This window comes from Abramis brama (genome assembly GCF_963993115.1).
Source record: "Abramis brama genome assembly, chromosome: 25".
NCBI classification, from domain to species: domain Eukaryota; kingdom Metazoa; phylum Chordata; class Actinopteri; order Cypriniformes; family Leuciscidae; genus Abramis; species Abramis brama.
In genome coordinates, this window is record NC_139987.1 from 8,284,688 (window position 1) to 8,296,933 (window position 12,246).

Genomic DNA, 12,246 nt, shown 5'->3' on the forward strand with positions numbered 1-12,246 from the left:
CATTAAATGCATTGCATCACGTTTTCATCAACTTGCAAGGTTACCAAGACTAAGCGAATGCTCATTTTTTTCTGTCATTTAATACATTTGACCGAAATCTTGTAAAAAAAAATGTTTTAAATGCTATGCACTGGCAGTTCATTTTTGTTCTTGTCATTTTTTTTATTTTTTATTTCTTGTATTTTTGGTCATTTAAATGACCACATTGTGACCTTACATTTTGCAAATCTTCTTGTAATTGCAACTTAATTTCTAGTCATTGCAACTTTATTTCTTGTAATTGTGTTTTTTTTCTTGCAACTGTGACTTTATATGTGACAATGTGACCTTGCATATCACAATTGCAATTTTATTTACAACTTTCTTTATTTCTTGTCAACGCAACTTTAATTCTTGTAAATGTGACTTTATATGGAACAACGTGACCATACATCTGATATTTGCAACTCTATTTATGCCTTATAATTGCAACTTTATTTCTTGTAATTGTGACTTTATATGCAACAATGTGCCCTTACATCTCACAGTTGCAACTTTATTTCTCAAAATTCCAACTGTATTTTCCTTTCTTTCTTTTTTAAACTGTCTTACAATTATTTAAATTTTTTACTCTGAGGCAGAAATGGGTTTCCATAGGTTTCTGATGTCAGAAATCCAAAAACATTAAAACATTACCGCCTCTATTTACAACTCAGTGACATCTATTCAGCGTTCAGATACTCCTGTCCATTGAGGTGAACAGAAGGAAACTGTTGTAGAGTTTTGGTTTGCATCAGAGGTTGTTTTTTGTATTGTGTGGGGGTTTTTTTAATAGTTTTTGCCTCTGCAGGATCACATGTCTGGTGACGCAAAAAGCCTGACGCCCAAGCAGTGCGCGGTCATGGACGTGGCCCTCGATACCATAAAGGTATACATTATGTTTTCTCTAAAGCAACTGTAAAGTTCCATGTTTCAAAATTAATCTTTGGTTATTTACTATCCTCTGCAGCAATACTTCCATGCTGGAGGAAACGGATTGAAGAAGGCCTTCCTGGAGAAGAGTCCGGAACTGTCCTCACTGAGACATGCGCTGTCCCTCTATACCCAGACCACTGACACACTCATCAAGACCTTTGTTACTTCTCAGCATGCTCAAGGTAAACACATATAGTGACACATCCACACTATCTTCATAAATATAGCATCATAATATCAATATTAAAGCAATAGTATGACAATTCAGTCATCATTTGCACATGTTGTTCCAAACCTGTATGACTGACTGACTTCCATGGAACATAAAAGTTCACACTGTTTTTCCATATAATGATATAACTTCACTGATCACTTGCTTATATCTTCCTATTCATATCTTTTGATATCTTAAAGATTAGTTTAGCAATGCTTCACTAGGTGTCAGTATTGAGCTGTGGATAACTGTAGACGGGACTCATTTGAATACTTTTTGTACAGAAACCTCTTGATCTCTTCAAGCTTTATCTGTATCTCACTGCTTAATGTGGCTACTGTCCATGTTTCTCTGTTGTTGTTCTTGTTTTTAATGCTTTTGCTTTTGATCGTTGTCTCTTTCACTGCTTCTTCTGCCTGTGTCTCTGCCCCAAGTGCATAATGGGAAGGGTATGAGGATAACACCTAGTGAGAAAATGCCGCCCTCCAGGGGTAGGTCACCACAGACTCCCTGAGACCTGAATACCCTCACAGCCCCCTTCTCCAGATCCGTTCCTACATTTGTTTTGGGTTCATTTGCCCTCTAATGGGGTGAATCTCACAATCACCATGTCATATTTCATCCAAAACTTAAAATGAATAAATGTTATTTTGCATGAAGAAAATGAAGCCTATTTTAGGAACATAAAAGACGCCATGAAATAGATCTATGGTTTTTCCCGGTGTTGATGTATTTCCAGGAAGTTGAGATGTAATATTTTTTAAATACAGTAGTTAGTGGTACTGGGAAACAAGGAGGCAGGAACACAGGAGGAGCACATGGCCAACACAAACAAAGACAGAGCCATATGTTCAAGCACAACACAAACATAGAGACATGAAACAAAGACAACACAGACAAAGCTGCCAGGGCAGAACCCTGACACTCCCACTGTAATGTAGGCTCTGCGTTCCCTTTGTCATTGTTATCACTTCCTATTTATATAAATTGGGTACAGTTGGTACATCTTTCCTCTCTTTTTTTCTAATGCTTAAATTTTTCTTAAAGGGGTCATCGGATGCAAAATTCACTTTCATATGGTGTTTGCTTATAAATGTGTCTTTGCAGTGTGTGGACACAACCACCATACAATGGATTACATTTTTTAATCCTCAAGAAGTCTAAACACTCTCAATAATCAGGCCGTTTGGATTTTCTGAGCACTATGATGTCATAATGCTCATGCTCCGCCCTTGACCACTGACGTACTGTCCCGTATTAGCATATTTCCATATGGAAGAGAGGGGTGGGGTGAGCAGTTGCTCATTATCATTTTAAGAGACATGCACCAAAACAGGTCACTGTGAACAGAGCTGTTTTTGAGGAGGTAAAAAGGGTGTTGATTTACACAACCATTGAGGAATTTTAACCAAAGTATATTACAAACAAAAAAATCATACCAACTTGTGGAAAATGGGCATCCGATAACCCCTTTAAAATCTCCTCCACCGTGCATGTGAGGCCTTTGTTTCACTGTGTGTGTGTGTGTGTGTGTGTGTGTGTGTGTGTGTGTGTGTGTGTGTGTGTGTGTGTGTACCTACTTAACCCTAATTTGGTACTCCAAAGTGAGCTAAACCTGACAAAACCTAATTTTGGGTATATTTAGGGTTTTCTGAGAAAGAATTTGAACAGATTTTCTTTCTTTCTGGTTAGGTTATAGTATTTATAACTTCTCAATATAAAAAAAAAACAGAAGTCTATGGATTATCCCCATTTAGATAACTAAGTAAATATATCTGTGTGTTTAGGCTCAGGAGTTGATAAACCAGTAGGGGAAGTATCCATACAGATCGACCTCTTTACTCACCCAGGCACAGGAGAGCATAAAGTTACAGTTAAAGGTATGTTTTACTGCATTTTTATCTGTTTTAAGTGAGCTTTTTTTTCTGTTCCACAAGTGTATTGTCTGATGGCATTTTTCTTTGTCTAGTTGTGGCTGCAAACGATCTGAAGTGGCAGACGTCTGGGATGTTTCGGCCGTTTGTGGAGGTCACCATGATCGGCCCTCATCTCAGCGACAAGAAGCGCAGGTTCACCACCAAATCAAAGAACAACAGCTGGGCGCCCAAATTCAACGAGACCTTCCATTTGTGAGTGCAAAACCTAGTCATTCAGGACAAATTAGATTAATGAACAACGTTACAGTAAACAATGATGCGTGAGGAATTAAATGAGAGCACAAAATGGTTGCATCTCTCTCTTTCACAATTATGGATGGATAGATAGTAGTGTGGATAGAAGGATGGATGGATGGATGGGTGGGTGGATAGTGTGTAACGGTACACAGAAGTCATGGTTTGATACGTACCTTGGTTGTGGGGTCACGTTTCGATACGAGTTCGGTACAATAGGAAAAATGGTCACACTTTAGTTCAGGTCCAAATGTCACTATTAACTAACTATTAACTATGACTTTTGCCTCAATAAATTCTTAATTACTGCTTATTAATAGTTAGTACGCCAGTTGTTAAGTTTAGGTATTGGGTAGGATTAGGGATGTAGAATATGGTAATGCAGAATAGTTAATAGAATTGGACCCTAAACTAAAGTGTTACTGGAAAAAGCAACAAATCCACAATGCTAGGTTTCATTTATTTTGAACAGACAGTAGTGCAAATGACAGTTTGTTCCACCTAGCGGCCTTTAGTCCCCCTGAGGTAGTTAGTGCCTATTATACCATGGTCTGGGTGAATACTCGATTCTGATTGGCTGCAGGGTGTCTATTAAAAAGTGATAGAGGACACCTAGTAAAGGAGTTCTGGTGAAACTGACTGTTTACCGTTCGAAATTAATAAATAAATGCGCTGGCTACATCAGCTGTGAGTAACCATAGCAACAGGCAGTAAACTGAAGGGTTCTACGAGCTGAGCGGACTATAAATATCTCCGGTTGCTTAATAAACCGTCAGGCGTAACCAGGGAAACCAAGTTATTGTTTGTAAAAACTTTAGATTTCGATTGTAAAACTAATTAAAATATAAACTAATGTTTTAAAAATGTGTTATTTGGCAAGTGACCATGGTATAAGCGGGTTAATGCCCTTCGAGGTGTCCATTGTCAGGTATTAATGGACTTCGGCGGAGGCAACCGGTTCACGCCTCGCCGTCGTCCATTAATACCTGACAATGGACACCTCGTCGGGCATTAACCCTTACATACACTATAGGAGGCTGCACAGTACCAAGCAGTAAACAGAATGCACTCTTGCATAGGTCATATTTTGTTGCAGGGCTGATAAAATCAAAAAGTATTTGGCCACAATCAGCTCCAAAGCTGAAAAGCATGTAATGTGTTATAAAAGTACAAAATAAATAGAATAATGAAAAATGTAACTTGTGCATTAGGAGTGTTACAATTTGTTCCACTTAAATTATATTTAAACATTCAAACATCTTAAGCCCAACCCTCCTATACTCAATTTTGCACGTTCCGCTCCGTTTCACGCACAGTTGAGTGCGCGAGCCTTTCAAAGTATACTCCCTTGAGCGCAGAAAGACGCATTCGGCACATGCACACAAACTAGTGGACTTTGTTTTTAAGTGCTCAAGTCATTCGCATATGTGCTGTTCTTCTTCTGCTCTTTTTCCTGTTGTGACTGTTAGCAAACTGCATTGCAATACCACGCGCGCACCCTCTTCTGGATTGAAGTGTGGATCGCCTGTGACTCACTGTATTCATTGTCTGACTGTATGTACTGTGACTGTTCGGTATGAATGCATGTACCAGTACACCCCCTGATGGATGGATGGATGGATGGACAGACTGAAGGGTGTATAGATAGATCGATGGATATACGGATATATCAATGAATATACGGATCGATAGGTTGTAAATGGTACAAGTAAATAATGAATTCCCCCTCTCTGTCTGTGCAGTATTCTTGGGAACGAGGATGGGCCGGAGTGTTATGAGCTGCAGGTGTGTGTGAAGGACTACTGCTTTGGCCGTGCGGACCGTGTGGTTGGTATCGCCGTCATACAGTTGCGTGATGTCGCACCGAAGGCCAGCTGCGCCTGCTGGTGTCCGCTGGGTCCACGGGTACACATCGATGACACGGGCCTCACCGTCATGCGCATCCTCTCCCAGCGCTCGGGTGACGAGGTGGCCAAAGAGTTCGTGAAACTCAAGTCCGAGACCCGCTCGGCCGAGGAGGGGAGGTGAGGACGTTCTAGGACAGCCGAAGACAATCTGAAACTCTTAGTTGTTGACGGATAAACAAAGGCTGGATTTCATCACTGTCACCTTTCTGTGTCCACATCAATGTTTTTGCTGCCCACTGACACACACTTGTGTACCACAGAGAAGGGCTTTCAGCGGCCATGTGACATTTTATAAAGGGCACTGTTAGTCTAAAAGTGAATGGGGAGTCATCCTGATAAAAAGAAGAAAGACTTTATTTTTTCCATATGTTGATATACAATGAGAAACACACTCAAACACCAAGCCACTGACAAACTAGCAAAGGACTAGTCAGGGAAGATGCCGTATTTGATGAAAAACGAGACTGTGATGGATGGACATGCAGTACTGGGTTGTATCGTGCCTAACTTTTGCCTAATTATGTTTGTTGTCAATTAGATCTTTTTTTTAGAAATATGTATTTAAGTGAATCTAATGAAAACAGACCACATTTACTCCAAAACATACAATTAAATATAATATAAAAATAAGAAATTATTACATTTGTAGAATTTTACATTTATAAAATGAATCCTGTTTAGGACTGTTTTGACATTGGCATTATTTTTCTTGACTGTTAAGCTCATTTCACACCTTAAATTCTAATTTAGATTTTTTTACTAATAATTGCAATGCCGATTTTCATTACAGGTAAAATTACAGGTATTTAAGATGGAACAACAAATACTATGATTTATTAATATATGAATACTTAACTGTTTAAAAAATCCAATTAATATTATAAAATAATTAAAATAAAAATAAATGATAAATAATAAAAAAAATCACAATGCAAATAATATAAAATGTTATTAAAAATAGACTAGTAAAATATTCCTTTTTTTCTGATTTTGGGATGAATTTTGACCCTGACATTTATGAGATGCTTCCATTTTGTGATTCAACGTCAAGGCACACAACAGTAAAACCAGGCATGTCTCTCTCACAAACATTTTTGTGAACATGGTTGTGGAAAAATATTGTGTCTATCCCTGACTTAAGTTCCTGTGAGTATTCAGAATGTTTGAATCTAAGATTTGACCTCCGACCATTAGATGGCGCTGTGAGTGTGTGGGGGTGTGTATTAGTTTGTAGAATACACAGATTCCACATCCATTCATGCACTTTTTCTCTGTAACCCCTTTTGAATTGTGTTTATTGCCTTATTTTGTGGATGCTGTGAATGTGTCAGTTTGAAATGTAATGATTATGATTGTTATGAATGTTGTGGCTCCTGAGACACAGTGTGTTAGTTTCCAAGGGGCCAGATCTCATTCACTTGGTGTTGTGGAGTGATTCATTGCATGAATCAGAATAAGTAATCAAAACCGACAAGTCAAAAAAAAAAAAAAAAAAAAGTTTGTAGAGAGATATCATGTACATTTCACATCATTTCCAAGTCTGCTCGCACGTGACGCATCCATCAGCCGAAAGTGTGCCTTTGTTACAGGCTTTGCGGCCTCTCAGATGATGGATGACCTGTTTGCACCTCAACCCACAAATATTCTGCCTCTTACGGTCACCATTCGTTTCAAAGTGAGCGTTACTTCAGCCATCGTTTATGACCAGTAGGTGGCAGCAATAATCTCGAGTTCACATTTACACCTGCTTTTTGTTTTTGTCCAACGAAAGACAATGCAGCATCATCGGACAGTATTGAAGCTAAAATGTGTGAATGCTTTATGGGGTGTCGTGTAATATATTTTCAATGTTATTTATAAAGTGGAATGAGAGTGCTGAAAAATCAGCTTCAACTGGGGGGAGAAAATACGAAAGTTAACAAATATCTGATCAAGCTCAAATACGATCACTGATCAATTAAAGATAATAGTGAGGTTTCTTTTTCGTTTCAAAGCGGCCTTATTTTATTTGCTCTGATATTTTCTATTTAAATGATTTTAACTTTTTTTCTTTTTTTTTTAATTAAAGATGAGTGTCTTTTTTCTGTGAAGTCTTGTTACGCTGTTTCTTTGTTTTGCGTGACTGATTTATTTTCTTCAGTTGTTCTTTTGAGGAATTTTGTACTGTGTTGTGCTTTGTTTTTCCAGAAATTACTCAAAATGCAAAAACAAACAGGAAAAGGACAGTAACACTAGATCTTTCCCTTCGTTTGTTGTCTGTGCAAAAAGTCTCACCTTTTTAAACCAAATTTCAATGTAAATTATTGTATTTTTCACAAGCACTGCCAATATGTAAAATGTATGTTAATATTGCCAATCATTATTGTGACTGTTAAACCTGTTATTTATTTCTGTACATTTCTCACTTCTAACTCTGTGTCACTTTATATACTGTTACCGTTGTTTAGGCCAGCAGTGTTTGGACTGTATTTTAGAAAAGAACTGTCACTCTTTGTAATATACACATTCCTTGTGCCAACTTGTAGAAGTTCTCACCTTTTTTCAAACTCTTGAAACAATACTGACAATAATCACTGAGATTAGTCACATTTTTAAGTTATATAGGTATTGTACACTGTCACTGACAAGGAAAAATGTGTTATAATATTTGTGTGTGCACACTCAACAAATGAATTTATGTATAAAGTAACTTAAACTAATATTTGCTTGATGTCATTTATGTAAAAGAAAAAATTGTGTGATGGGCAGTTTATTTAAATGATTTAGTTAAATGATTATTCACTGAAAATTATCATTCGCTCTCACTCTCAAATTTGAGTATGTGGAAGATCAGGCTGCACGATATTGTAGAAAAATAATTCCATTGCGATATTTAGTTTTTCTGCAATATATATTGCGATATGAAAACAATTTCACCTGATGACTTGAATAGCTGTATTTGGAATGAATTAATCATTCTAGAATGATTGGGGTGGTTTTGTAGGGGAGCTGCATAGAAAATTATAAGCATATATAAATACAATAGAACAAAGATGCACATGAAATAAGCAATGCAGGTAAGTCTAACAGTATTAAGGTATGGAAATTGAATAATCAAATGTAAAGTAACACTACATAGTCTTCACTGTACAAATTAAATATAATTAATCTTTGTTAAAGCTAGAAAATATTTAGATTTTCTCTTTGTTTTGTTGTTTGCTTAACATGAATGACACAGACAGCAGCAGGAACAGTTTTATGACGACATGGGCGGGGTCACCTACCCACAGCATATAAATGCAGTCGCATGCGTCATTCCCTTTGTTCTTCAGCTATTCAGTGTGATGTTAGAACACAATCACGCAATATTTTCGCAAGAAGCCCACGGTGGTGATTCTTGTCGAAATTAAGCCATAAAAGAGAAAGATTTTAGCACAAGTTTAGCTTTGCTCAAAGTTTTTCTCAAACAAAATGTTAAAATATGCCACATTCACTAGAAAACCCACGGTGGTGACACTTGTTGAAGGAAAAGGTTTGAACAAAACACACTGGTTTGTTCACGACATGGTTCCTCTAGCTGTCTTGAGTCTGAACGAAACTTTGACTGTCGGGGGAATGATTCTGTCTCGCTGGATGTGGGCGAGGAATGGAATGACGATATATTTATAGGGCAGACCCAAGGTGGATGGAAGTGAAGTGATGGCCCTTGCACTGAGAGTGGCAACAAAGTTTGTCGGTTAAGTGGTCTGACACAGAGAAGCTTGCGGGTTCTGTTTGACTCCTGTAAAAACAGTGGTGAGAACTTGCCTGCCAATCTATCAGTGGGGCTATGTTTTTTGTTTTTTTGTTTTCGTTTATGCGGGGTTTTTTCTGTTTCTGTGGAGTAATTGCAACTTCTGTGTCTGAGAGGGCTTCCCCAGTACTGAGAGAGGAAATCTGTGTTCTCCTCAACAAAGTGGCAATTCAGGTGGTGCCACAAGGGAAGATGGAGGAAGAGGTTTTTCAGCTGTTACTTCCTCCTCCCAAAGAAAAGAGGCGTTTTCTTCTTACAGTATTGAGACTGCAGGGGCTCATGGCCTCGATAGTAGTTGCATGGCTGGATTCCCCTCTTTGTGCGTGGCTTCCGGTGCTTGGCGCTCAGTAGCTTGCTGTATGGCACACGACATTTAAGCATAGGTATGTCGATAGTGCCGTTGTGTGTTCAGACCCTGATCCCCAGGGAAACCTAAATCTGTTGACAGAAGGAATTACCTTGGGCAGGGTTACTGTATGTCATGTGTAGTAGTGACGACAAATGCGTCACAACACAGACTAGAAACTCTGTAAGAGGAGAGTGGTTGACAACGCCGTAAGATTTTCACATACATACATTTTTTGGAGTAGTTCTCCTGATGCTGAAACACTTAGCAGGGTAAACGTATATAAACAGGCAAGGGGGTACTCCCTCTCTTTCTCTGCTACAATTGGCACGGACGCTCTTGATATGGGGCAGACCTGCAGTCTACCCTGCAGTGGCGTGTGCACCCTTATTGTGGATCTTCTTGCATCTACAGAAAACATGCAACACCCACTGTTGATTATGGAGAGGAGTGTCCAGCTCAAGGTGGATGCCCTGTCACATGTATAGCCCAGGACTCTGTACACTGATTTTGGTAGCGTCTTGCTGGCCAGTGAAGACATGGTGCGTGTGCATCATGACGTTGCTGTTAAGGACACCGCAGTGTCTTTCCCTATGCAAGGACTTGCTGTCCCAGGCAGGGGGCTGATTCTGCACCCTCGGCCGGAACGGGGGTATCTAGGGGTCTACCTGTTGAGCGAGGGGAAAATCTAATTGTTGCATTTTGAAGTGCGTTGCATTGCTTTGAAGTAGTGTGTATTTGAAGCTTGGTGCGGGCGAAGATCTGAATCGACGTATCAGTGCCTGATTGAGGGGATACTGTGTTCTTTTCTGAAGGAAAGTCACTCCCATTCCACGCTGGAAGTTTAATGGATGGCTGTTTCGGCTTGTCATGAGGGCATTAATGGTGCTGCGCCACAACACGTACCTGCTTGCCTTTTTGATTCCTTTAAGGCGCAGGTACACTTCATTTTCCGCACCATCTCGCGCACAGTTGAGAGTGTGAGCCTTTCAAAGTACACTCCTTTGGCGGCATGGATGGAAAGGTGCATGGATGGAAATCTAGTGGATTTTGTTTTTTAAGTGCTTTAGTTTTCAAGTGCTCTCTCCTAAAGCTGGTGTGTGTTGAGCACACTGGCGCCGTTGTTCTGTGGCTGCCGTCGCATCATCCTAGTGGATTCTGCACACTGGTGGTGGTTGAGGAGAGATCCCTTACATGATTGTAAAGCGCTTGGGGTGTGTGGTAGTACATAGGAAACACGCTATATAAATACCTCATTCATGTCACTCGCACATGCGCATTTGTACACGCACCCTCCGCGCGGTCACAAAAATTGGGCTGCACACGGATGGTGTGCGGGGACATCCGCGGACTCTCCTGATAATTACGTCACACGGACAGTGCGCGGACCGTCATGGAGCTTCCTCGTTCCACTCCATCTTTCACACAGTTGAGAGCGCGGGCTTTTCAAGGTACATTGCTTTGGCCATAAGTGCAAAAGTGGACTTTGTTCCCAAGCGATCAAGTCATACATGCACTGTATGCCATCATGGACCCTTCTGTTGACGAAAATTACGTCACGTGGATGGTGCCCGGAACGAGGGGTCCGTGCTCACCGCAGGGTTCTTTTAACCAGGGGCTGTCTTTCTCTTAAAAATTGGATATGTGGTCCTTTAAGTTTAGTTCAGTGACTTTGCGGGGCGTGCATATATTTCCCATAGTCATGTGTTGTACCGAGTGAACTGACAGAGAACGTTGAGTTATGCATATAACTACTATTCCCAGAAGAAGGGAAACGAGGTACAACACCTCTGAGCCCCATGCAGTCGGAGGCTCGGTGAAGAGCTGGACTGAACAAAGGGAATGACGCATGCAATTGCATTTATATGCTGTGAGCATGTGGCCCCGCCCACATCGTCATGCGGCATTGGCCTTTCAGCCGTGAATGAAGGTGTCTGCAGCAGAAACTGCAAGAGTGTGATATCCTATAGTCATGTATTGTACCTTGTTTCCCTCCTTCTAGGAATAGTAGTTACAGTGAGGAAAATAAGTATTTGAACACCCTGCTATTTTGCAAGTTCTCCCACTTAGAAATCATGGAGGGGTCTGAAATTGTCATCGTAGGTGCATGTCCACTGTGAGAGACATAATCTAAAAAAAAAAATCCAGAAATCACAATGTATGATTTTTTAACTATTTATTTGTATGATACAGCTGCAAATAAGTATTTGAACACCTGAGAAAATCAATGTTAATATTTGGTCAAACGTTTATATTACAGAGGTCAAACATTTCCTGTAGTTTTTCACCAGGTTTGCACACACTGCAGGAGGGATTTTGGCCCACTCCTCCACACAGATCTTCTCTAGATCAGTCAGGTTTCTGGGCTGTCGCTGAGAAACACGGAGTTTGAGCTCCCTCCAAAGATTCTCTATTGGGTTTAGGTCTGGAGACTGGCTAGGCCACGCCAGAACCTTGATATGCTTCTTACAGAGCCACTCCTTGGTTATCCTGGCTGTGTGCTTCGGGTCATTGTCATGTTGGAAGACCCAGCCTCGACCCATCTTCAATGCTCTAACTGAGGGAAGGAGGTTGTTCCCCAAAATCTCGCAATACATGGCCCTGGTCATCCTCTCCTTAATACAGTGCAGTCGCCCTGTCCCATGTGCAGAAAAACACCCCCAAAGCATGATGCTACCACCCCCATGCTTCACAGTAGGGATGGTGTTCTTGGGATGGTACTCATCATTCTTCTTTCTTCCAAACACGTTTAGTGGGATTATGACCAAAAAGTTCTATTTTGGTCTCATCTGACCACATGACTTTCTCCCATGACTCCTCTGGATCATCCAAATGGTCATTGGCAAACTTAAGACGGGCCTTGACATGTGCTGGTTTAAGCA

General features: G+C 40.2%; 1 protein-coding gene across 2 annotated transcripts in view; it reads left to right on the plus strand.

The window, feature by feature from the left end:
- The window catches only part of unc13bb (unc-13 homolog Bb (C. elegans)), a 101,075-nt gene extending 93,130 nt beyond the window's left edge, over positions 1-7,945 (plus strand). The window contains exons 42-47 of one of the 2 annotated variants that reach the window (XM_084104137.1): positions 830-907; positions 989-1,136; positions 1,603-1,659; positions 2,956-3,048; positions 3,138-3,297; positions 5,082-7,945. In XM_084104137.1, coding sequence (XP_083960263.1) covers positions 830-907; positions 989-1,136; positions 1,603-1,659; positions 2,956-3,048; positions 3,138-3,297; positions 5,082-5,367 — 822 coding nt within the window. In that variant the 3' untranslated portion in view covers positions 5,368-7,945. The remainder of the gene's footprint in view (positions 1-829; positions 908-988; positions 1,137-1,602; positions 1,660-2,955; positions 3,049-3,137; positions 3,298-5,081) is intronic. The other variant, XM_084104138.1, reaches the window with a different exon arrangement.
- The last annotated feature ends 4,301 nt before the right edge of the window (positions 7,946-12,246 follow it).